This window comes from Acanthaster planci, linkage group LG08 (assembly GCF_054643075.1).
Source record: "Acanthaster planci isolate LZ-2023a linkage group LG08, COTS_SCS, whole genome shotgun sequence".
In the NCBI taxonomy this organism is placed as follows: Eukaryota; Metazoa; Echinodermata; class Asteroidea; order Valvatida; family Acanthasteridae; genus Acanthaster; species Acanthaster planci.
In genome coordinates this window covers 8,233,660-8,259,664 of record NC_141784.1, presented here as the reverse complement: position 1 = coordinate 8,259,664, position 26,005 = coordinate 8,233,660, and the positions used below count along the sequence as shown (strand labels likewise).

At 40.3% G+C, this 26,005-nt stretch overlaps 1 protein-coding gene and 1 long non-coding RNA gene across 2 annotated transcripts in view; one reads left to right on the top strand and one right to left on the bottom strand.

Moving 5' to 3' along the window:
• LOC147798358 (glycine receptor subunit alpha-3-like) overlaps positions 1-25,711 on the bottom strand; it is a 42,274-nt gene extending 16,563 nt beyond the window's left edge. Inside the window, exons 1-2 of the mRNA XM_087139970.1 lie at positions 25,378-25,711; positions 9,822-9,892 (exon numbers count right to left, since the gene is read on the bottom strand). Of these exons, the coding sequence (XP_086996096.1) occupies positions 9,822-9,892; positions 25,378-25,436 (130 nt within the window). The 5' untranslated portion in view covers positions 25,437-25,711. The remainder of the gene's footprint in view (positions 1-9,821; positions 9,893-25,377) is intronic.
• Positions 1,370-8,603, top strand: LOC110988551 (uncharacterized). The gene is made up of 3 exons (XR_002599457.2): positions 1,370-1,943; positions 6,546-6,638; positions 7,158-8,603. It is a non-coding gene; the product is annotated as an uncharacterized LOC110988551 (long non-coding RNA).
• Positions 25,712-26,005: the final 294 nt, after the last annotated feature.

The following is a 26,005-nucleotide window of genomic DNA, read 5'->3' as shown; positions in this document are numbered from 1 at the left end:
AGGAGTTACTCTTTTTGTATGGGAAAAACATAATGGCAAATGGAAATAGTATAACTCGACGTTTGTCCACAGATTTGTCAAGCAAAAATGGTGAACCCTTGCAGGATGGGAGATAGATTTCTCAAAGTTAGTCTCACATGGTGAGATGGAAATAGGCCGACAAGAACAGGCATGTTTAAATTTGGTCAGGTTGATAGTTTGTAAATACTTAAGTGAGGAGAATGGACATGTTCAAATTAATTGCTCTTCCAAAAAAGAGAGTGACCCCCTATGTCAAGACGAAGTGTGATTCACGTCGCTAATGGATTTCACCCTCGTAGACTAGTTTTACACAAAAAAAATGTTAAGTGCTTTTCGTTCCGGTGTTCACTCATAAGGAAAATGATGTTCCATTACACCGTGTGATCAATTTCGTTATGGTTCGTTGTGGACTGATTAAATTTTCTTTACGGATGGGTAGCAGATCGCGCTTCTTGATCTGTCGAGGTGTTGTGATCCTCTCTTAAAGGATTTCATGTACAATTTGTTGTGAACAATTTGAATCAGTTCAGTGGCAGCTGCCCATGAAGGGAAAACATTTTGGTGAGTTTTTCTTTAGGTGTTTTAACCTTTCAAGCAATCAACAATTGCCGTGAAAGCGTACAGCGAGCGAGGTTTGTTACATCAAAGCTTTGCATTTGGAAGAGATGAACTCCTCTTCAACTTTGCGAAGTTCGCGGAAATTCGTGACGTAAAGTGTGAACTGACCTTATGATGAAGCCATTTTATATCTACCAAGAATGCAAATTCGACTTGGAGACACATTCTCGGCAAATTTCGCAGGAGTTTAGTTTAAATAAGCTTTAGCGAAGCCATTTCTGTTTTCTAACTACGCAGATGCGAATCACTGTATGTTTGACTTAACTACTCTCGAATGAAGCCATAGAAATAACGACGTTTGAGCTCAATATCATAGCGGGTACCCGCCACAGGAAAAACCCTGAAAACAGACATCCAAACGCTTTACGACATTGCAAGCGCTCTGAAGTCCTTTAAAACTATAACTGATAGGTTTGCCTGCCTATGAAACAGTTTTCATATCGTAGAATTGGTTACCATTAAATTTCCTTGGGACTCGTGTTGGTTTATCTGACGGGATAGAAGTCGTGGGACATACACGCCAAAGTGAAAGTTAGCCAAACGTCGATGCATATTTGCGAGGACCTCTCCCGATCTCTTATATTATTATGCATTGGTTTTAAACGTAGACGCTGTGCAATTTGCTATTGGTATAAATATTCTAAAGTTATTTTGTTTTCAATGTTTTTCACGTCTAAATCCGCTGCTGTTCAAATGGTTTTGTATTTGCATTCGTCTACGTCGTACGCACTTCAAATATTGGTACAGTTGTGTAAATAAGCGCGTGTGCGAATGGTGTTTGTGGAGTCCCTGTTTTTCTTTCATTTCGTATGGATATGTCGATGACTCAGAAAGCCCAACTCTACTGTTCTTGACGAGGATTGGCGAGCATATTTCAAATGTGTCATGCTGTACTTTTCTAAACACAGGAGCTTTTAGCTTGTGCAAAATATTTCGGTATTCCAAACGCGCATGCCCAAAATGAAGCGCGTCCGAGGTCATTCGAACGCACGAGCGATGTCTGTCCTATCAGCGCGTTCCTACGCGGACTCGCGAATAACCTTACCTTAACAGAGTGCATCGTCAAGAACCCAATGTATGCTAAACATCTCTCCAATGACATTAAAGAGGATGGATCTCCACATGCATCAAGTGAATATTTTAAAAGGCTGGAGACGAACTTTCACAAGTTGTCTTGACTCGTCAATCTTGTTTACAGTTCCGCGCACACCAAATGGACGCAACCATCAATATTTGATTTATAATGCAAGGCCTCAAACATGAGATGCAAGTCGACGACCCATGCGAAACATTCTGCTTTTAAGGTGAGTGCATGGGTGAACTTGAGAGAGGTGTACTTCTGGAAGCATTTTATTTCCTGTGAGACGTGCCTTGTTCTGGTATTGAACCTCATTTCATGATGACTTCTTTCATTAAAAGACAAACGCAAGAAACAGAAAGACTGCCTCTTGAATTCCGGAACTTTGATTAAAAACACAATAGCAAGCTCTGAACACGCCATAAAGGACAAAAGCGATTTTTCTTGAAAATGAAATTGTATCTGAAACCAATTTTATTTCATGAAGGATTAAAATTTCGCCCAATTTCTTTCTGAATAAATTGCATCTTTCCTTGTGCTATGGAAGCCTCGCTAGCCGTGACCTGTTTTCGTGTTATCAATTTTATCAATCGTTTGATCACCAGTGGGATATAACTCTCGAGCAAATGGGAAAAAATGCATTATAGATTCTACTGTTTCCTGCCAGGCTGCCTTTCGTGCCGCGGCACAGTTTGTTTCTTACCTATAATTTCCCCCACTGCACCCATTTTGACATCGGATAATGGAATGTTGGGACTAACATGACATGCCGTCAAAGATATTCCGCACCAATGGCGACGATAACACTGATCAGCAACTTTTAAAAAGTTGTCTGTTTTGGAGATAAAATGTGCTATTCATTGTGCATTTTGATGTGCAGGAGGATTCTAACAGTTAACATAACTGATTGGCTACCATTTCCAAGATGTTTATTTTAACATTAAACGTACCATGTGTATGGTGTACATGGCAGATTTTGAATCATGAACTGTATTCCCCCAAGTGTCCACACCTTATGTAGATAATGACATAGTACTATATTGAAACTAGAGCAAAATAACAATTCATCGTCTTTTTCACGAAAAGACAGGCATGTCAAAACTGACATTTGTTTCAATTTCAGTTATTTCACGGTTTTGTTTCAAAACAACGTACTTAACTACCCATCCTTAAGTTTTTAAAACGAAAATATCAGTTTATACGCAATAAAGCTGAACAAGTGCTCACCGTTTCCAAAAGTTTACCGAATTTTCGGACGTTTGTATCTCATCAAGGTGGCGGTAAGTTACTATAAGGAAACACAGTGAATTCCCCGTCGATGCTGCGTTTCTTCACAGTAACTTAACTCCACCTTGATTAAGGACAATCGTCCAAAAATACAGTAATTTGATGACGGTGAGAGCACATTTTTTTACTGTATTGTTTACCTTCGGTTTTACAAGAGCTACGCAGTAACTCCTGTTCTGTTTGAAAATCTCAATGGACCTACTTTTGTGCCTTTCCAGGCAGTACATTCTGTACGTGTTCAAGGGGCTGCTAGCATGTTGACGTGTTTTTGTGAAAATAAAAAAAATTTAGCTATCGAGATGCCTGACCTTGGCATCATTCATGTCATTTATAAATTAATAATATTTTGCTTAAGGAAGCATATCAACATTCATCTTATGTTACATTCTCAGCTGCGCGCGTGTAAACATGCGCGCCCATTCCCTACGGAAAACCCTAATAAAGAGAGGGGCGTATTTCAAGAAAACGAAAATTTACGTTAGGCCTACATTTTTACAAACTTATTTTCAGTAATTAACTACCGCTTTCATTATTGTTGGGAAGTGGCAGTCTGCAGTTTTAAAACTTGAAATTTTTAATCAAAAACGTTTTTTCTTAAGATATCATTATTTTCGTTCGGATGGTTTTGCAGTTAGTGCCCATCACTGTAAGCAATCAGGAGCTTTCATATTGCTTGCTGAGAATATATTACGCACTAAATAAAGCATCTAACTACAACTTCGGTGTCCGTTATGAGCATAAACCGAATAATAACAGAATTCCAAGACATTCTTTTTATGGTTCACGCAATATCAAACTGAACTGGCATAAAAAAGAAATTTACAACGGGTTCAGATACTGCTCATTCTGAAAATTCATTTTAAAAATCCTTACGTGTACCGTGAAGATTTCTGCTCAAATACAAGGTGGTTCAAAAAAAGTACACCCAAGTTTAAGGTTTATTACTCACATGTCATTCTGGAGAATTTGTGTTGACCAAGTGTTGATGAGGAGGGAGTTTAGCAACAATCCTGAAAATTGGTAGGTCTAGCTTAATACATCCATTGCACCCGCTAAATAATGTGACCTACAGTGGGTATCAACCTCATAGCAAAGTTTGTTTTGATTGTTGTTAACAAAACAATACAGCCAAGTTAGGGCATAGTACTCAGCATATCAATAGTCCGAGTAGGGTACCTACCGTCCGCTCTATTTTGGTAAATGATACTTATGAAACACTTTACTTGTGGTGGATGCCATGTTTGTTGATATTTAATGCCCACTATAGGTCACGTGACTTAGCGAGCGCAATCGGTCTATTGTATCTCAAGATATCACCCATTACCAATGGCAGGTGCAAAACGGGTTTGTGCATTCTTTGCTTCGTCGCAAAGCATGATTTAACACAATGAAGATATGTAAAGTGATTTACTTTTGACAGTCATTTTCTTTAGCTTTAGAAGTAAAACGTATTGCCTGCTTTGTCTGGAACATTAGTCTGGTATGCGTGGGACCACTGTTGCATAACATTACGTAACTCATTTTCTCTGATGAATGGGAATGGTAGGCACAGATTGGGAATGCTTTGTCAGAGCGGGCTTTTCAAATTTGCAGCGAGAGCATGCTGTGGACGAGTCAGATTTGAACATGCCATTTGTAAAGGGGGAATTAAGCTAGACCTATACCATTTTTTTTCAGTATCATTGCTAAACACCCTATCCATCAACACTAGGTAAGTTACACATTCCCTGGATTGCAGGATGCGAGTTAACAATCACCTTAAACTTTGGTTAACCTTTTTTAACCACCCTGTGTATATTCATATATGGAAGAAATGAACTTGCCGGCCCCCGTAGTGTCAGAGAGGTTTTGATAAAATGTGGAAAGTTTGGACTTACATTCCCGATTGATCCAAGCGGAAACTTGTAGGAAGAAAAACTTTTTATTTCTTAACTATTATTGTAATAATATTATGTGTTGTTAAACTATTTTTGATATTTATCTATAACTTATAGAGGGCCTGCGTATGACGTCGCAATAGAAGGCATTTCATTCTTCCTCTAGGGAGGCATGTGGCCTAGTGGTTAGGGTTTGTTCTGATCATAGGATCAGGGGTTCGAATCCATCTGGTGGCAGCATGTTGCGATCCTGGACAAGTCGCTTTACCCCTATGAGCCTCTCTCCAACCAGGAGTAAATGGGTTCCTGTGAGGGCAGATATGGTAGTTTAGCCGTTTGCGCCAAAATGGCAGAACCAGGCTAGTATACTCCCCAGGGAGCTGAGATGGTTTCAGGAATGTTCAGATGATGTGTGAGCCCAACGTGCAGGGATAATGATAATGCAGCGCCTCGGAATGGTTTGCTAGATAGATGGCGCTTTACAAATGCTTGTTATTGTTATTACTGTTATAGGCTCAAGTAAACCTTTTGTGCATTCATTGTCATTAACGCTAAATAACAAAACGTCCTCTGGGAGGGTGCTCCACGCAGGCCCTCTCTAACTGTGTCTTAGGGCCTCAAAATGCCGGCAGTTTTCAAACCACACCAAGCTTTTTATTTGTGGTACGTTTCAGTCGGTTTACAGCGTCGATTTATGGATAAATGGTATTGCCCGCGCAGTGGGAAAAGTATCGTACATTACTGGGAGTATTTCAACCATACATTGACCGCATTTCAGCAATGTTTAGAAGGCAGCGAGTCGTCAGGAACTTTTAAGGAAGGTCTTTTTAGCCCATTTATGCGATAAAAATAGCCACATATGCTTGGTAACCAGCTTTATTGGGGCAAATAGAATACGCCGTATGTCATGAACAATTCCTTCTTTGGCCTTGAAGCATTGGGAGATTACTCTTAATTGTCTTATTCGTTGAATTCTTCTGTATCCAATCATCCTGCAAGTGGAATCTCCGTGACCACAATACCCAGTTAAGCCACTTTTTCCCTGAAATGTAAAATGCATTACATTGTTTTCCCGTCACGGCAATTTCTCCGTCGGCCATAAACACGAACAATACTCAAATAAACGAATTTGGAGCGCCGTTTTCTTTATTCACTGAGCCTTGAAAATTATTTTCCATCTGGTCCCTACATGCAAATCCGATACTGCACTGATTAGACACGCATTACTTCCTTGACAGAATTGGTACTGATGCATAAATACACGGCGCACCGCCTTTTATAGGGAATTTTACATCCAATGCAATGAGAGGCAAACACCTACGCGTTCATTTGCAAGAGCTACGACTACAGCTAGCACAGGGCGATGCATGGGTCTTTGAGCAATGTATGAAAAGCCGGGCACGATGTAACGTCTGCGGCTACGGCCGTTGTATGTCTACAGTGCATGACAAGGATATGGGGAAGTTTTCCACCTAGGAAGATTAACTCATCTGGTCAATTCGATTTATTTCATTTTTCACTCAAATATCTCAACCCTAAAAATAAGTGTAAACATCATGTTAAACATTAAAAGAGATAAAATAAAAAGACACCACGGCAGGAGACCTCTCTAAACTAACTGCTTTTAACTTTTTTTCTTTTCTTTTACTTTATCACTCATTCAGTGACCCGTCGCGGCTGTTGGTGGTCCACTTGAGCGATTGGGAATTTGAAATCAGCGAACTTTGTTCGATGATGCAATACCTCGACTCTCAAGGGTAATTTGTCACACCGTTGTTAAAATATGCTCCTATATGCCAACTCTGGGAATTGCCCAATCTTCAAATTTCCAATCGGTCTAAGATTTCCCTCGTCGTCCTTTGCAATTCCAGATATAGTGTTTCCCCCAACCCTCTCCAAGTGATGGATTTTATTCTTTGTATGCTGCAATATATCGTAGCTGGTCTTTGCACTTTCCAATCGCAACTTTTCTCTGGGAACTCTGATTCTCACTTTAGGGCCTATTTGTTTGTCTGGGCGAAAGTCATTTATAACGTTCTGAGCGATGGAGAAAGCAGTGCCGTGATAAAGTAACGCACTTAGTCAGGAACGCGTGTCAATTCTTGTGGGGGCATGCCCTAGGCATTTCGATGTCGCTGTCACTCACACTGTATGCTGGGGCCTATCAAAAGCACGGTCGTTGCCATTTTTCTTCGCCGATTTGATAATTTTTCCATGCAATCTGATTTGAATTTTTAACTAAAAACACCCTTAAATATTTGTTTGATGTATAATAGCTAGAGGAAGACATCGGTAAGGTTCTGTGTTCTCTCGATGAACGTGGAAATTGAAAGGTGAAATGGACCATAACTTGGGGTTGAAGCTTTTCGTCTTTGTTGAGATGTTGATTTTCCCCGTGAAGAGTCATCACAACACAGCGTCCTCGAGGTGGGTGCCTCTCTAGAATGAGACATGTCAAAGCAATCACTCGCCTTCGGAACTTCTCCCGAGAGCAAAGTGTCCTGAATGATCGTGTCTATTCTCAAGCAACCCATGACGGTCTCCAACTTAACCAAACAGCACTCTGCTTGTAGTCACTTTAAGAGCTAAACTAAACCATCCCTCACTGCAGGGCGCGGTATTCACAGGTCCAATCCAATACAACATTGTACTTTGGATCTTGGTGGTGTACCTGAAGCACCCTTTATTTAAAGAAGTGATCGCTTGCATGCAGCTCGGCATAACGGGTTTGCAAACCTGCATTTGTAAACAGATTTCCTGTTATGTTTTAAACCCCGTGTAGGAATCTACTGTGTGAAGAAATGTAAAAACAATTACATATTAAATTTACTTGTACGCGTTCACTTCCATCAAAGCCCCAAATCATCCGTTAACAGTTTATTTTACGTCAAAGACGACAAGTAGCTTCAAAAGTATGGGACTTTGATGTTACTTTAAAATCTTACTGAAAATGTATTATGAAGGTAGTGCCAGGAATAGGGGCACAGTGTAATTCACGATTTCTTCAGCATCTTCATCATGAGCATAGTTTGGAATAGCATAATTGCAAATTGATTGTTTCTGATCAATCTGAATATAAAATTTCAATGTTTTTTCCATACACTCTTAACTCTCTGCTTGTATCTTGCGACAGTTCAGTACCGGTGGTAACTGCTACGAAATGGCAAAATGCACAGAGTTCAACTGCAATTAGACATTCTATGGCATCTTTTATTAGCCGACTAAATTCCTGGACCGAACGCATAAAGCAACCGTTTAAATGGCATTTTTGCCTTGTCCTGTGAGGTTCAACCAATCTGTGGTCGTCTACCGGGGAATGGGTCGTAAAAGTAAGTCGTTTAACTGATGGAAATCTATTAAAAGATGGCAGACAAGGCACACTAATTACAGTAGGCCTGTGTGTACCCCTATCCGATTACCTTTGGACCATAATCGTTATGGTTCCACCGCAGTAAGACGTATGCATATCTAGGATAAACGCAACACCCCACATTTCCTACAAGAGTTTCCCTTTGGAATTGGTAAAACCTTTTGAAAACCGTTTATAAACAATTGCAGAACAGAAGTTAAACAGCAAAGGGCTAAAGCATAAACATTGAAGCAGGTCTCGATTCAGTAATTGAGGGGGGTGCGACTTTGTTGGAATTGTTTATAGGATTAACTTCTTTATAGATGCGAAATGGCTCCATTGAGCAATAAAAGCAATTTTCATTAATATTGGATTCCATTGTATATTTTCCTTCACTTTTATTATGGCAATTCTTGACAAGCGGAGTTCTACGTTTTGATAGAGGCAACCTCCATAAACGAAGAATATGAATTGCTTGTGGTGGGTGGATTTACATTAAGTGGGAAGAGAAAAGTCAAAGGGCAACAGATTGTACGTAATAATTTGTTGCACTACCTTTATCGTTGTATAGACTGAGTGCACCTGCTAAGTCATGTGACCTATATAGTGGGTATCAAATATCAACAAATATGGCGTCCACCAAAAACAAAAAATAAAGCCGCAGTGGGTACCATACTCAGACTTCTGATGTACTGGGGTCTATAACGTGACTTGGCTGTATTATTTGTAAACAAAACTCGAAACAAACGTTGCTGTGGGGTTGATACCCACTGTAGGTCACGTGATTTCACGGGCGCAATCAGTATACATGTATTAAGTTGTGTAAAAATAAATCCAATCCAATACATTTACAAGGGAAACAGAACCAGCAACAATTGGACTTTTAACTTGATACACATCAGTGACAAGTTGCCTTCTTCGCGCTGTTGTGTGGTGTCGCTGTAATGAAACGGGTATGTGTACTTGACGACAGCGAATCTTAGATCTCATAATCGGCAGTCAATCATCTTGTAACTACAGCATCCGCGCTCACCGTGGTTGCCTCAATTAAAATTTCGTCAGTCGCGCTCGAGGTTCAGAAAACAACCTTAATTATCGTGGATCATGTCTTGAATTCGTTGCCACGGTCATATGGTTTATCCTGCGTAGCAGATTCATGAAGGCCGGGTATGAGGAGGTTATGGGCCTGCCGATGAGACCCGTTGGATAGTGACCATAATGTATTCAACGTTGCATCCGAGATAGTTCCATATGGTTCTAGTGCATAGGTTTGCTATGCTACATGTACATGCACGTATTTGGTTTTCCAGAGGATGCCGTTTGGTCAGGCCGATAGGGTTTGAGCATAGTGAGAGACCTGTTTTTCTGAGTATAATGTGTGAACTACACTTTGAAAAGTTTCTTAAGATTGGGTGAATTGACTATGACGAAATAGGGCGGACCCTGACCATTGAAATCACGATTCTGTTTCAAAGCTTTTGTTGAGACATTTCCTAATGGCCGATGCTTTCGTATATCAGACAGTCTTTGTTTCAATGTTATTCTATCTGAATGTAAAAGTTTGTTCAACTAAGATGCTGCTTATACCTACCCGTGCTATTGGGCCTAATACTTGGATCATAGTCAGCCGCAGCTGAACATGACAAGGGCTGGCCACCGACCCTGCAGTACAGAAAAACATATCAGATTATTAAAAACAGATTAGATTGCGTGTATTCGGTTAGTGTGCTTGAGTTAACTTCTTGTCCGGTAAGTTATATGCTTTCGTTATGCCCTTGTATACATTTAGTAACCATGCAGGATATCATCAAGATGAATGTATTGCGCACTGTGATAAACTTACTGATTCACTATACCTTTACGGCTTTTGTTCTCAGGCCACATTATGTCTCTCGGTTGAGAGTTTATTTTTCAAAGGTATTTTTCTAATTGTGTTCGAAAATTCAGTCTGAAAACGGACGGACCAGCAGATAATTGCTGAAGGAGTTCGTAGATTGCTATGACAAGGAAGGTAAAGGGTTTCACATTTCATACAAGTAGTCTTGTTACATCTACGAGACCAAGAACCTCAAGCTGCATGTATCTATAGCACAGACAACCGAGAAGATGGCCCAACCGATGGCCTAATAAGCTAGGTATAGAGGCTCGAAAAGTGAGTCCAGAAATGCTCTCAAAGAACTTAGACACGACCAAAGTGCATGGCAGGTAACGGGACTAGTTTTACCTCTTGTGATCCAGAGGGTTCAAAATACATATTTGCCGTGGGCGCTGAAGCTTGCAAAAAGGAACTACAAAGTCATTAGGACGAAATTGGAACCCATGTTGCGGAGTCCTTGACGGCTGGGAGGCACAGGAGGATCACATCTTTGATAATGAGAAACCAATAAATGGGAGAGCTGTATTTGATCTATGATTTACGGACATCACCTGCCGTCTGCGCGAATTAATTTCATCGGCGAGGGCAGCTAATATCAACTGCTGTACGGTCCCCTTTGAATATCGCCCGGTGTCTCCGGTCTCGCATTTCATGAATTGGTAATCCAGGGTTTATGTCTTCTCTATGGTTCCCTGGGGAAAGTACGTTCAGTTTCGCGATAATGAGCGTTATGAACGTTCATTGCGAGTGCTGAGCTATACTCTTGTCGGCCTTTTTGGAAAACCCAATGCTTCTTCCCTTATGATGTATAGGTAACACGTATGAGATGTTTGGTGTCGCCAAAATGACCAAATCTGTAAAATTAGTGACAAATTTGTCGAATAATTCCACTTGAATGACTCATTTCATAGTAAGACATTTATCTTTGGAATTCTGCATGGATGATAGTGAACACATATCTTCCACGGGTCGAGGATTCGTTGAACAGGTGCCATGTCCACGGGTCACTATTATGCATTGTCAGAATTGTCAGAAATCGCTATTTTTAGGTATCAAATCAAAGCTTACGATGTTATCATTTTAAACATGAAGTCTTCATTTTAATCTGATATGTTGCAGAGATAATTAATTACTTAAGACAAATGTTTTTGTTCTGTTTAATGGGATTTACCACTACAATCAAAATACCATGTTTAAGCCATTTAACACCCTTTGACATCAGTGGAAAAGGTTGCAAGATATACTGAATTGAACAGGGTACTGTCTGTTGTGATACGTGAAAACCTCTTATTTTCCATCAAAAAATGGGATCTTGAAAGGGTACAAAGTGGTTGAAGTTACAAAAGCACATGTTAATATGATCAGCAAATTATTACAAAATTTGACGTGGGTAAACTGCCCAGCCAGTTAAACTGAAGTTGTTTTCTTTGAAATACACTTATTAAACTCTGAAACTGCACAATTAAGTAAACAACTTAAATTACGGGTTTTGCCCTTGACTGACGTATGTATTTATAAACACTGTATACACAGTGCTCGCCTGAGAGCTTGTGAAATAATTCCCCGGCTTACTCGAGTGAGACTCAAACATCGGGGAAATTGCGCCTTCTCTTCGGCTGTGTACTGATGGCGTCCCACTTATACAGAGTTTCGTTGTGCGCTATAAGTAATTTCGCGGATAATTATCGGTCATGAAGTCATCAACGGACATTATATTATGAGTTTCTCTAATGCCAGTAGTCATTTATTGGGTCATTTCGCCTCTCTGGTGTGTCTTCGCTTCATTCATAACGAAAAATTGCGTGTATTTGCTCACAGACCCACTCACACATCATCGTTTAAGTCGTCATGCATCGTCAACAAACACGGCTCAGCCATGCGGGTTATGTACATTCAAATCGCTTCCTGTGTTTGAAGCGTAAAGATATTGACATTTTACTGCGGCTGGTGCAATTGAACAAGCAAGGAATGTTCTGATGTCGATCTGACAACAAAATAAGTGCAGTTGGACGGGGTTTAACTTTTTGTCCTCTCACGGTTCAGTGGATGGCTAGTTGAAGCGTAAGCCATTCCCCAATCTCACATGATGTGGTGCGAAATCTTTCCTGCGTGCTATGTGGTCTGCGCTGGGGACTTGTCGGACTTTTGCTGTAAATTCAAGATTATCATCATTTTGTTCCAACTTCAATCTAAAAACAAATGCATATTTTTGTGTGTACATTTTTTAGTACAAAAATATTGAGCAATATTTTTCTTAATATCAAAACAATAATTAAACTATGCGTTTGCCTCTTGCTTTTATCTTATTTGGTATTACAAGGTAAAACAGGACTTTGATCACAAGGACAAGCACAAGCAAAGAATTAAAATCAAAATATTGTTACCAAGTAAAGAGTTAAAGAAACATTAGCACGTACCCCATGCCACGTGTCTAACTTGTTTTGCTGTACCCATTGAAAAGTTTCACTTTACCACGAAATGAGTAAAAATATGACCACTGTGCGGTGTAAACAGGCACGCGTAATTTCGTCTTATGCTCAACGCTGTGTCGTACATTTTCTACGCGTCTGAATCATGAAAACCGTCCGTAAGACCTAAACAGTATCTGGATAAGAGATGGCACAACACGTGGGTAAAATGAGGGTTGGATATATAAGTTTACCCACAAAACGGGAATCTGGTCGACACAAAGTTAAATTTTATTGTATAAATCTACAACACAATAAGGGATAAAATATTAACCGAAAGAGCACAATGACCTCTTGTGCAAACGTTTTATTGACGACCGTGTTCCCTTCTTACTCAAGAAAAGGTTAGAATTTTACCCATGCAGTACATGTACTTGGCTATGAATTTTAATTAAGAGTGTTGTAGGTTAACCCTCCTTATGAAGCTCGATACATGTGTGCAGAGGAGGCACAAAGCAAATACATGTATGAGAAAAACGATAGTTGAGATCTCATATAGGAGTTCCTGCCCAATCTTGTTCATTGATTTTCAGATGTGCAACAAAAATGAGTTGATTGATTGCCACGCCTGAAGGGTGCACGAAATTTATTGTCTCGAGGTGAAATCGACCATCTTGTTATTCGTGTGATTGCTGGGGGAAGGAATATCTAAGGTCAATTTTTTTTCCCGGATAAACATAATATAGGGTTTGGAGTGCCAGTGGGTATTCCACTCACAACGTTTCCTTCAAATGCACAAAGCATTTGAGTGCTTGTCGCTTCTAAGTCTCATATGAGAACGAATGGGCTCAGAAGCATCCAGCGCTGTTTTGTTAAGTGAAAGCAGTTTCGACTGTATTCCATTGTGTTTGCAGGCGAGGAAATGGGAACTTGTAAACAGTGCTGTGGTTCACGCATGTGTATCGGCCACATGCATGGCGGCTGCGGCTGACGGCCAATGGCATTTAACCGGCCTAGAAGTGCAACTGATGCCCAAACACACTGGCGACTGGCAAGAGCAGCCATGCATGCATATGCTCATAGTTTGGTGGCTTGTATTCACTGCCGGAAATAAGAATATCAAAGCTTTAAATTGAATGCCGCATGCATTATTTAATAAAATCGATTTTTTATAATTTCTTCAAGACATTAGGCTAGTGCTTACCCACGCCTTGAATATATTCCAAGTAAACAATTTAAAACAGCGCACTTTTGGTCATTCGAGGGCAGTACGCACCTTTAACTGTCTATCTTTGTATACGATGTAGTCTGTATAACGTGCGCGTGCATGAGAAGTCCCGAGAGCAATATTCTCTCTGTTGAATGATTCAAAGCAGCGAGGTATTTCCTATGTTAATTCACCTAAAGAAAATCATTGATATTTTATAACCTCGCACTGCAAATGACTGCAATAAGTGAGTCACAGACTGTCAAGCGTTAATCTTCCCTCATACAAAACTATTCTGAGTGGTGGATGAAATTGGCATATCTCGTGTAACGCGAACGTTAATCCATTTAGTTGGTGTATATATTCATGATTTTCCCCGCGGTTTGCAGCCATGGCCAAGAGTGGCAACAGTGCAACATTGTACGTTGAGTAGAGTTACTTTGAGAGTATCAGTCGATACTACCAAGGTGATTTAAAACGTACACTTTCTCTTGAAACGACTAAACCATGGCCAATCTTACACGCGAGGACAAGTGCGAACCCTATTGTAAAGGTGAGAATCGATGCCCGACCTTGCGAACCCGGTTCCCCCAGCTATGTGGCAGTGTAATTACATTAAAATTTTGCTCACGGTGCTTTTATCTGCCCTTCTGCGCTGGGTCTTGATTATCACAATTTCCCTTTATCACCCTTTAGAGTACCAATAACATGTCCGTGCGAATAAATTCTGCCTTGAGGGAACCATCCCGCTAGGGCGCGTTTTCACGTCAATAAATCGCCCACTTGCAAGACGTCCTTTTCTTCGTTCGCAGTGCAATTACCCTTTTTTTTTCTTCGACAAACAAATGTAAGCAATGCACACAACGTAAACACAGGTTGCTCTCATTTGCCAAATGAAAGACACGTAAAATGCACAATAACAGTATAGAATAAGGTTTTCATTTGGCATTTATTAAAGCCTTTAACCCAGTAACCGCAGTGTTTGATTAATTATGGGATTTTCGCTACAAAAATTGAAAATCGTGGTTAATGGGACAAGAAGGAAAATCTGCGAAGACTGCATGAAATAAGCCTATTTCCTGTGCCCTTCAAATTGAAAGACGGGCGGCCTAGCACCGCTGTAAAGTTCCGTTCCGTTTCATTTCTTTTTCATTCTATTTCTTATCGTGTCGTGTCGTTTGTTTCGCCGCATTTTTGTTTCATTTTCATCGTGATTAGATTCAATTTATTAATCCACCAAGGGAATCGCATTTGTTCATCGGTCCACTAAAATAAATAACAGTTATCACAAGTCACAGAACCACGACATTAAAATTATAGATATTAAACTAGAGTCTTGAAGCTTCAAAATCAAACTAACGTAGAAAATAATTTTGTAAACATAACATAAAATGTAATGAACAAAGAATGAAATACCCCGCCAAACACCCCCCCAAAAAACGTTCTGGATATCATGAACGATTCCACGATGATTAACCAGTCCCATGAAACTGTTGCGTGCACAGCCGTGCCCATTAAATACCGGACCTGACGATTTTTAGCTCCACGCCCTGAGCCTATTTGTTACTTGGTATATTTGGCTAAAGCCGTGTCCGAAACAGGCTTCCAGAGCTACGGCTAGGTCTATTGTCTGCGCGTCTCCATACATTTCCAATGGAGCGAAGACCTAGACCTAGCTCTAAACAAGAGATTCGGATGCGGCCTTCGGCGAGTTAACTACTTCCCAGATGTTTATTTATCCACCGAGTCAATGCGCACTCAAGTGTAAGCAACTTGCCAGGTATGCACTAAACGATGTTGGTATGGTCGCTTCACGAGATGGCCATTTCAGACCATGCTCCCCGTATACCCCGCAGCGGGAGTGGGCCTGACTGTTTTACTACAATTTCAGGTGTAGCCTCACTTTGAATTGTTTTCCATTTGGACACAAAAGGTGACCTGACTTTCCATCCGTAATTTGGAGCTACTCATTTGGAGCACACGGATGGTTATCTATATTTTGTACCTTCTGCATCATGTTCGTTCCCACACATATTAAGTTCTGAGAAAATTCTTTACGGCGATAGCCTGGTTTTCGATTCAAGATGGCCGACTCGTGAATAAGACCAACTGAGCGAGTTGCTGTGACGGTTTCAGAATCCACCGTGTTCTGACTATTGCGATAGGGAATATACGATGGTACTCTCTCCAACTATAGCCGATCATTTTATTTAAAAAAATGATAAATGTGGGCAAGAATCTGCTTGAAGTGCTTCGTCCATGCGAACCTTTCCCACTTTTTTTCATCTCTGCAATTTTTAATTTAGTTGTAACATCAGATAATGTTATAAGACATTCAAAACGCTGCATCCTGATCGTTGTAATCCAGGGTTTACACGGCTTTAACAATGTCATATAATGATGAGTAACTAGCTAATTGATGATTTAAGTGCTCAGGATATTCGAACAGCTTGGACCGTTCATTGTACTAATTTTGACTGTGGTGAGTTGTTCCTATATTAGCTGAACACACATCAGTAAGTAATCGATTAAATGTTTTCCACAATGTCGATATTTCGTTGTTATTTATTTGGAATTCTTTAAGATAATAAGACAGTGCAACAGGAGACAAAGTATGTCAACACAAGCAGACTGAAATCACACACCAACACACAACAGAACCCTCCAGGAAATCTAAACGTCAGTTCAATACTGTGACCCGTGCAGGGCCTCCTCTCTATAGATACAGGCCATATGTGCGCACATACAACACACACACACACAGTCGGGTAATTCATGATTCAGCTGCAAGTAAATGCATCAAGAATAAAAAATCAAATTAAATAGATGGATTCAAAGGGAGCCGGAAACCAAATAAAATATTCAGCATCACAGACAACTAATCTTGTCAAAATATGTAATTCCCCAAAGCTAGCCGTAGCGAAAAACCAGATGATTCATATCAAGGAAGAGGATGGCACCATCATCCGAGGGACAGAATAATCAACAGAACAGATGAGCTCTACCAAGAACTACACAACAGCAGAATGGCAGTGCCAGATGAGGAGCCATGCAGATCACGAGAAGGAAAGACATTTTGGAAGTGGGACAAGACGGAGTAGAAACAGCCTGGAAATCGATGAAGGATGGGAAGTCATTAGGACCAGACAATGTTACAGAAGTACTTAAATGTGGAGGAGAAATAATTACTCAGAAATCTCCTAATAGTTCAACAATGTCTATGAACCAATACTATACCATCAAACTGGAAAAGACAATGCTAACATTATTATTCTCCATACAAAAGGAGACAAAATACCTCACAGAAACCATCGACCGATCAGGCTGCCCTCCAACATGTATTCTTCACCAAAGTTATCGCAAATACATCAACCGAGAAACTGCGGCATGAAAGTCAACCAGTAAGCAAGCCGTTAGGCGAGACTTATCAACAATGGACTCTGAATCTACAGACTATGAATCAGAATATAGAAAAAATCCAAGAGAATATCAGCTGCCTCTGTTTGGTGTTTATAAACCATGAAAAAGCATGTGGCTCTGTGGAAATAAATGCAGTCATTCAGTCTTGGGAAAAAAAACAACAAGCCATTAAAACAACATAGGCCTACATCAAGAACATCGAACAACATACAATAATGAAACTACAACACAACTACACCAAGATGGGGAGTTCGACAAGAAGATATTATATCACACAAACTCTTTCTGACAGCCCTTGTAAGAATTTTTCAAAAGGAATATCGGGAGGAGTGGGGGTATCAATATCAGTGGAAAGAAACTAAACCACCTTCGCTTTGTCGACTTTTTAGAAGATCTAGTTGTCATCTCTGGGTCAGCAGAACTATATTTGTCAGATCTTTGGACGGCGAGCCAGACGATAGGTCTAAATATGAATATGTCAAAGGCGAGGGCTGATCCAGGTTTTTCAGAAAGGGGGTTGCAAACTTGGAGGATCAAATGCGAGCCTGTTTTGCAGGCAGATGAGGTGGGCGCGCGCTCTAAATCTGCCACTAGTCAACGTACACGCAGACAACAAGGAAATTAACATTGGAAGTGAAATGAAAATTATTATAATCAGTAGCCAAACACATATAAATGTAACCAGGTGAGGAAAGATGGCCAGATGGTAACCAGAGCCAAGAAATCAGTATTCGGCATGCATAAAGATACTGATAAGACAATACCAAACTGTATCAACAGGAAAATCAGTGTTCAATGTGTTCTGTCATCCATGACTTAGCGGCGGAACATGGTCTTTGAGTAAGGAAATGGAAAGAAATATTCAAACAGGCCAAAGAAACATGGAACGAATGATGGTTCGATACACAAGATGAGACAACAAAACAAGTGCTTGGATCCAAATTCAAACAAAAAAATCAACGATGCATTATTAACAGAAAAAGTATAAAATGGAGATGGGCTGGACACCTAAGCCGAAGAAAAGATGAAAGATTGAGTAAATCACAACAGAATGGCAAAAAGTACACAAAGCACAGGAATACCTTTCGCAGCGTGTAAGAGGCTGTCGCCCAGCAGTGGGACGACATGGGCTGATGATGATGAATTCCCTTTTGTAAGTACATGTACATGTATTTTACGTACGTGTAAACAAACTGTCGTGAACGGTGCAACGTCGCATATAAACAGCACTTCAAATGCATACGGAAAAAGTTAAGCATCTGCAGCGGAACTATACTAAAGCTCATCGCCCGCGAGAGCTATTACACACAAAGGATAATTACGTACACGTTCAATGGCACTGGTGTCACATCTCGATTGTGTTTACAGTAGAAAAAAAGTATACTTAACGCACCGCAAGAACATTGTGTGATTTCACGGCCTGGACATGCTGATTGGATGTGTGTGTCATAAGATTTCTCACCTAACGTCAGCATTTTCAAAAGCGCTATCAGCCTACGAAGTTAGCTTGCTATTGACCGCTTATCTGCAGAACACTGGCATAATTATGTTGCGTTGGTAACAACTCGGCATTAAATATTATTGTGACTGACATAAGCTATAGAGCCCCAAGTAAAGGGCACATTTGACCATGCAGGTAGAATCATTGACATTCTAAAGGCGTCTTTATATGTGTGCTTTTTTGTTGCGTTGCGTGCACGATACGTTCATGCGTTTCACTTTTGCGGACACCAAAATCGACTCCATTAACATAACACATGTGCGTTGCGCTCGGCTGTCAAAATCGCCCCGAGAGCGATTCTGACGGATACGCAACGCTTAGCGCAAGTGTTGACGCGCATATGGAAAGGCGCCTTTATTTGTGGCTGTTCGATCAGCACGTAGGCCAATAGCTCACCGTGTGAGGTTATATTTTTCTGCATTTTCTGCCTCGTGAGACAAACATCTGTCCCGTTTGATATGTTAAGCCTTACGAGGCGACAAACGCAGTGAAGGAGGCAACATGAGCTATGTGCTGAGGCTACCCCATATAAAAAATTATTATTTAATTAATAAAAAATAAGTTGATAAATCCATAATATAAACAAATGAATAAATTCATTAATAAATCAGTAAAAATTATTAAATAAGAGTTAACTATTTAATTGAATAAATTAATGAGTAAAATAAAGTAATTAGTTTACTAGCTAGCTTGCTGTGACCTAGCCGATGAAACAATGCTTGCATCATGGGTAAAATTTAAGCACATGCAATAAGAAATAAACATGAAAGGGGCCGTCCATAGAGTACGTAGGTAAAACGAATAGGCTGCGAGAAAGTTATTCACAGTATCGGTATGTTCGCTATGTTGGTTAAGCAGATTAATATTAAAATCGCCCATAATGAGGCATACCTTTTGGCTTAGGAGACCTAACATATCAATAAAATCTTTTATAAAATTCATCACAAGAAATATCAGGGGTCTATGAATTACTCCAACAACAGCACTATTTATGTCCACAGAAGTTTCAATTTTTTTTTAATTTCAAAAAAACATGATTCAGTATTCGAATTAATTTTACTGATATCATTGCGTACCTTGTAAGTTATGTCCTCACTCACATAAAGTGCAACTCCACCTGCTCCTTTATCCTTCGATGTTATAATATGACATCTGAATGAGAGGGTCATCTACATCTCTAAGCCAGGTCTAAGTGATCATAATTATTGAAAACTCATCTTGGAGTAAATTAAGAGAGTTAGATATAGTACAGACATTTTTCTTCAAACTTCTTGCATTGATGTGTAAAATTTGGACATTTGTATACTGTCTTTGAAATAGTCAGAAAATGAGTTTTAATCAAAATATTTGCATGCAATATCAGGAGTATCGTAGTTTAAGTCAGGATCAATGTTAAGATTGACATTATTAAATGAGTGATCCCTATTAAAATTTAGATTTAGATGATGCCGTATTCTTTCGCCATTGCATGTATCATGCGAAAATCGGTTTTGTAAACTTGATTAACACCAGTCTCATCCATCATCACTGAGACATTCTCTATACTTCACCACGAGACAAATCACACTTCGAGAACAGTCTGATGGCTTCTTGCAATGCAATATTCTCTAAACGCAGTGGGAAAATGATTGTGCAGTCCTTTAGATAAAAAAATTCCACTGCACTGATTTTCTGATGATAAGGTTCACATTGGTTGGTCATTTCCTGTTCAATCAACAGCTGGCTTTCAAGCATGCACTTCTCGTAGAGCATTTGTAAAATTACTAAGGAAATCTGGCGTTTTGTAATCGCTCACACAGGATAGACTGAAGTCTATCGATAAATATCCGTGCGTAATAGATGCTCAAGTCTACGGCCTACACGTAATTATTGTGGAATTATGCCAGAGTCCGTAGCGTTTTTCTCGTGGTTTGACCGGCAATAACTGGCAACATGTAACTTCTCGACGTCTGCATGAAAGTAGACATATTCACGAATAATGAGCTGCAGGTAGGCCTATGTTTTGTCGTTCAGAAACCGTAACGCTAACACTTCACGCCAGTCCAACATCATTACAAGAAGAATGAAACATGCGGGTAGAAAAAACGCCCCGGTGATTAAACTTGAACAATATCAAAACAAATGGGAAGTGTGAATGCACACTTTGATAGTTCATGCTTGACAGTGCATTGCCAAGTCACCCATAAATATCTGGGTTTTTATTTTTTATCTCGGCGTGTTAAATGTTGATTGTAGAGATGTCTCCCTTAATTGTTTTTTCGTCAATGTTGACTGAACTGGCTGATTGTATACGGTAGTGATGTACTGTATGAATTCAGTCAGCTGTTGTTTTTATAGGAATAATTCATTTTCATCTCATATTTACTTTAATGAGACGACGGTGCAAATTTGTTTTGGGAAAGGGCTATTCTAAACAGCTAAAATTCAACCTGAAATCCATGCATTGATCACAACCGCTGAGTGTGGTTGCATTTCTTGTAATAAATGCTCCTTGATTCATGGTTTAAAATAACAGCTTTTCCCAACGAGTTCTCTTTAGTATTGGCAACTTATTTCCCCACCATCTGAGAAAAACATGTCTTTTTTATTTGTGAAAGTTTATTCTTTAACAACAACGTGTGTTAATTCTTAGCTTCTCACCCACTGGTATTAGGTTTTGCCATGTTGCCTGATCTGAATGTACCCATTATGGTGATGACAGTGTGTGTTGAGATATCACCAGCTGGTGGAACTTTGAAAAGCGTTACTCCTTACGTTTCAAAACTTGCAAGGTTAAGGAACGTGTTGCCACCCTGAATGCCACTGACTAAATTCCACTGACTAAACGCATACGTATTAAGGTACAGATTTCAATGTCCTCAGAATTGAAACGTTCTCAAAGGATGAATTGAGGAATTACATTTGTTTACCGCATAAAGCGTTTGGGGCCTCGGTATTGGTCATAGGCTCAGTATAAAATCTTACAATGCTAAATATTGATAGCTGGATTATCAACTTTTTCGACCGGAATATACCAAAACAAGTATTACTTAGCCATTGCCATATGGATCGTCCTGTATTCTGTTGATTAAAAACATGTTTGGCGGAGTTTTCTTTTCCAAAAAAATAAAGGTTAGTGATCGTTCTCCTAACACACTACAGATCTTCTAAACTAGATTTACGACCCACCTAGAACCTAATTTCACATGAACATATAGATATATATCGATGCCTCTGGTTTGAACAAATAATAGCAATACCGTAAAGGCCAGTTCAATCCGGTGGTGTAGCTAGGATTTTACAAGTTGGGGGCACGAAGGGGGCACCAGCATTTTAGGGGAGGCACCAGCTTTCATTGGTGTTTTTTTGGGGGGGGGAGAAAATTTTTTGTTAACCTTGTTCAATATCCAATCGTCCTTTTTTTAGTGCAGGGGCACCACCTGGGGAAGAGCACCGGGAATTTTTGGGAGGGGCGGGGGGCACGTGCCCCCTCTCCCTCCCTACCCAGCTACGCCATTGGCTTAGCACAACACGCGATCATGAACTGCGATTTGACGACGCCAGATCAGTATTCGCGCCGCGACCTTTCAAAAGTTGAAAATATTTCAACTTACGCGATTTTCGCTGAAGACAGGAGGCGTCAAATTATTTGTGTCCCATTTGCATGTGTTGGCCTTTAAGAGAATCGAACAAGAGTGCAATACGCTGGCGCGTTTTTTTATGTATTTTGTAAAAAAATGTCCACTGCCCAGCCATCGATTGGGAGTCGTTTACTGCTTGCTCTATATTCGTCGGTCGTGCTTCGCTGGACACTTCGTCGTAACACTGTCAACCCTGGGGACGCGGAACGTTTGAATCAGAAAAGTGACCCACGGCTCATAGGAGACAGATTCTTCGCGGTTGATCGGTATTTGGTGTTGACTGAGACAGCACGTATGAAGGTGTCCTCTAGACGTATACATCTGTATCCCTGCAGTCACACCATCCTTCAGGAATGCCAGCTTTATACACGAAGAGGCTAGTCACGATGACATCGTCGATTCACCTCTGTCAAATTTTCAATCTCGGACGATCACGTGCTTTGTTTAAGTTGTCATCAATCTCGCAAACCTTGCCCAACGAATGCAAAAAATCCTAATTCATGTCCTTAGCTAAATGGGGGTCCCTTACTTATGTGTTTGTTTACAAATGCCAATGGCGTAAGGTCATTCCAAAAGTTGTCAAGAATTCTGTTGTGAAATATGAGGGGGAGAGAGCGGAGAAGGGGACGGTTCATGGACTTTTTTAGGACCCTTGATATCTCACAGATACCACACCAAGAGCTATACCGATAAAGAAATCTACCGTATTTTATGCAAACTGCATGGTTTTTCTCGGAAAGAGCCCTTGCTCGTACCTGCTATAAATTAATAAATATGACTGGACAGGCCTGCCCAATTAAACCTTGCTTTCAGCGAAATTTTGCTTAGCCATGATATACGAGATAATGATCCGTTCCTTAATGGCTGAACATAAACCTTGCACATTTGCCAGTCCGTACAGGACGGTTCTTGGACTATTTTAGGACCCTTGATATCTCACAAATGCCACACCAAGAGCTATACCGATAAAGAAATCTACAGTATTTTATGCAAACTGCATGGTTTCTCTCGGAAAGAGCCCTTGCTCGTACCTGCTATAAATTAATGAATATGACTGGACAGGCCTGCCTAGTTAAACCTCGCTTTCAGCGGAATTCTGCTTTAATAGCCACGAATTAATAAATAAATGCTATAAATTAATGAATATGACTGGACAGGCCTGCCTAATTAAACCTTGCTTTCAGCGAAATTCTGCTTAGCCATGATATACGAGATAATGATCCGTTCCTTAATGGCTGAACATAAACCTTGCACATTTGCCAGTCCGTACGCTGATGATAGAGGGAGCGTACACAATATGCGCAAATATTCAGCAATTGATCTGTTTATGAGCAATAGAAGTACACCTTTGCCACAGCCTAAGTGCTTGAACTTAACCTGGGTTACCTTCACTAGGTCATTGGTTGAATATCTGTCCCCGAAATATACACAGGTACCGTGATTATCACTCGTCTGCTTAGTAACAATGCACCCATGATGCACGCTCTCGGACGTACGTTTTCAAATTGTACACATTATGCACTTCTAGGAACCTACAATTAAGCTTTAACATAAGAAGCAGGGTAGAGGGACTGGCTTAGTTTGAAAGCAACCCTGGCATTTTATGATTCAAGCATTACGTTCAAAATTCACTGCACTTTCCAGTTTCGGGTCATCTCTAATTGCTATAAGGTCCCGTGAAACATTCTACACGCTCAGTGGGGTTCAGACAAAGCTTACAGTTTGGGAGTTCACGGCAAATACTTCAACGAAGTAACATTTACACGGTACTTCCATTCTAGGGACACGCTAATTCCCTAAGAAAAGTAAGATCTTAAGGATTCGAACCCTGACAATGGTCTGTAGTGCAAGTCTGGCTCTTGTTCATAAGAATATTATGGCAAAATTTGCCGTTTTTCAAAACACAACTATCCTGAGTTAATCGATCTACATAAAAAAGACTATGGCGGACACGGTCTCTTGAAGCAGTTACAAAAGAAAAGAATGAAAAAGGTACCGCGTCTTCTGAGAAACCACTTAATTAAGCTCAGCCCTTCAGCGAGGTCCGTTGTGGTAACTCAGAGATCTGATTTCGGCCTTCTGAGTAAAGATGAGCTCATCGTTTATACTAAGAAGTCAGAACTATCAGTGATACAGTAATCGATTATCATATTCTAGAGAGAAACGTGCATGCTATTGATTAGCCTCGATGCTGACAGTTGGGCGCTGTGCTCTTTGTTGGGAGGAAGGTCCACTTTGGTGACCGGATTACCCCCATATAGCACCAAGATATTTGTTGTACTTGGGTCATTCTGTAAATTTGGGGTCCAAACGTGTGAGACTTTCGTGTCCCTGTTGCTCCTGGCCTGTGTTGTTTCACAGGGAAATATCATTAAGATTCACATCGAATATTTCTATTTATTTGGCAGGTGATTTGTATTGCTGAAATAATGTTGCAAATTAAAGAATGTGTTCTGAACAAAAAAACAAAACCATTAGGGGCACGAAAAACATTGGACCCAAATATGCACTGATCCACAATACTTTGCAGGCCAACAAGTTTCCATATTTCACAAGAGCAGGCACATATTAATAATCCTGTTTTTGTAAATGAATGAAGCAGTCTCTATGGCTATGGACCATCCCTCTGCTAGTAAGTCGCGAGCACGAACCAATGCTTGACAGTAGGGCCTAAACCGTAGCTTCCAAAACCTATTTATGTCGCCAGTTGTGTTTAACTTTGGAAAGCAATTATTGTTTGCCAAACGATAACGCAGGCCCACCCATTACAACAGAATTTACCAACGTCTGGTTCATTGAGGACTACCAAGAATACTTCTATAGCGAGAAACAATAGAACGCGTCGTAATATTTAACCGATATACAAATATGGTATGGATAGCACATATTGTGAATACCCTTCCTGAGAGATCATCACCTCTCCAATACTTTTTAAAATGAAGCTGACCTAAATGTCAGTGTTATATATCACAAGTCTGTCCGACTAACTATATACTTCCAGAACAGTTACGTCCACAAATCGATGCTACTCTCGATTTGGTTCGTGTGCTTTCAGTACTGAACATCACACCGGTTGGTAGAGATTTCACTTCGTTGAGACAGTGGCAACACGTACCTGGATTTGTTGGATGCCCACACGATGACAGCGTATAAAATCCACGTTACGGCCCCCATGCCACGTGTGTCGCTCAAGCTCTTCCCCACGACGAAATGCTCGATTTCACAAGCGGACTCCAAACCATAATACTAGAACGTGTCATGTGCTCGCATGCATTTGCCTTGTTGGCAGAAATTGCTACGAATGAAGACACACAACCGGAGGAGATTCAGTCAACGTGATGGCGGGTACCTACCCAATGTTTACTCTGTGGCTGTTTATGAGTGGGCGGCGCGAAACGAAAGAATTGAATAAGGAATATTCCTGATATAATGTCTTGTACTCTGCCCCAGTAGCGTTCATGTGGTTTTATTTTTGAAGGGACATGCGCAGTAAAAGCCATCAATCACTCTTTCTCAGTCTGTCTGCTCGATATTAAAAAGCCAGAAAGAAAAGGATACTCAATCGTCGAGTGAAGTCCTTTCAGTGATAGGCCTACTCCATACCCGAAAGCGTTATTACACTTCTTCAGGTTTAAGAGCAAATTGGGCTAGATATATGGCATCCAATTACGCGTTTATTAGACCTAATTTCCTGTGAGCCCAATGTACCATCATTGCCATTGCCAGGCAAAATGACTTCCACC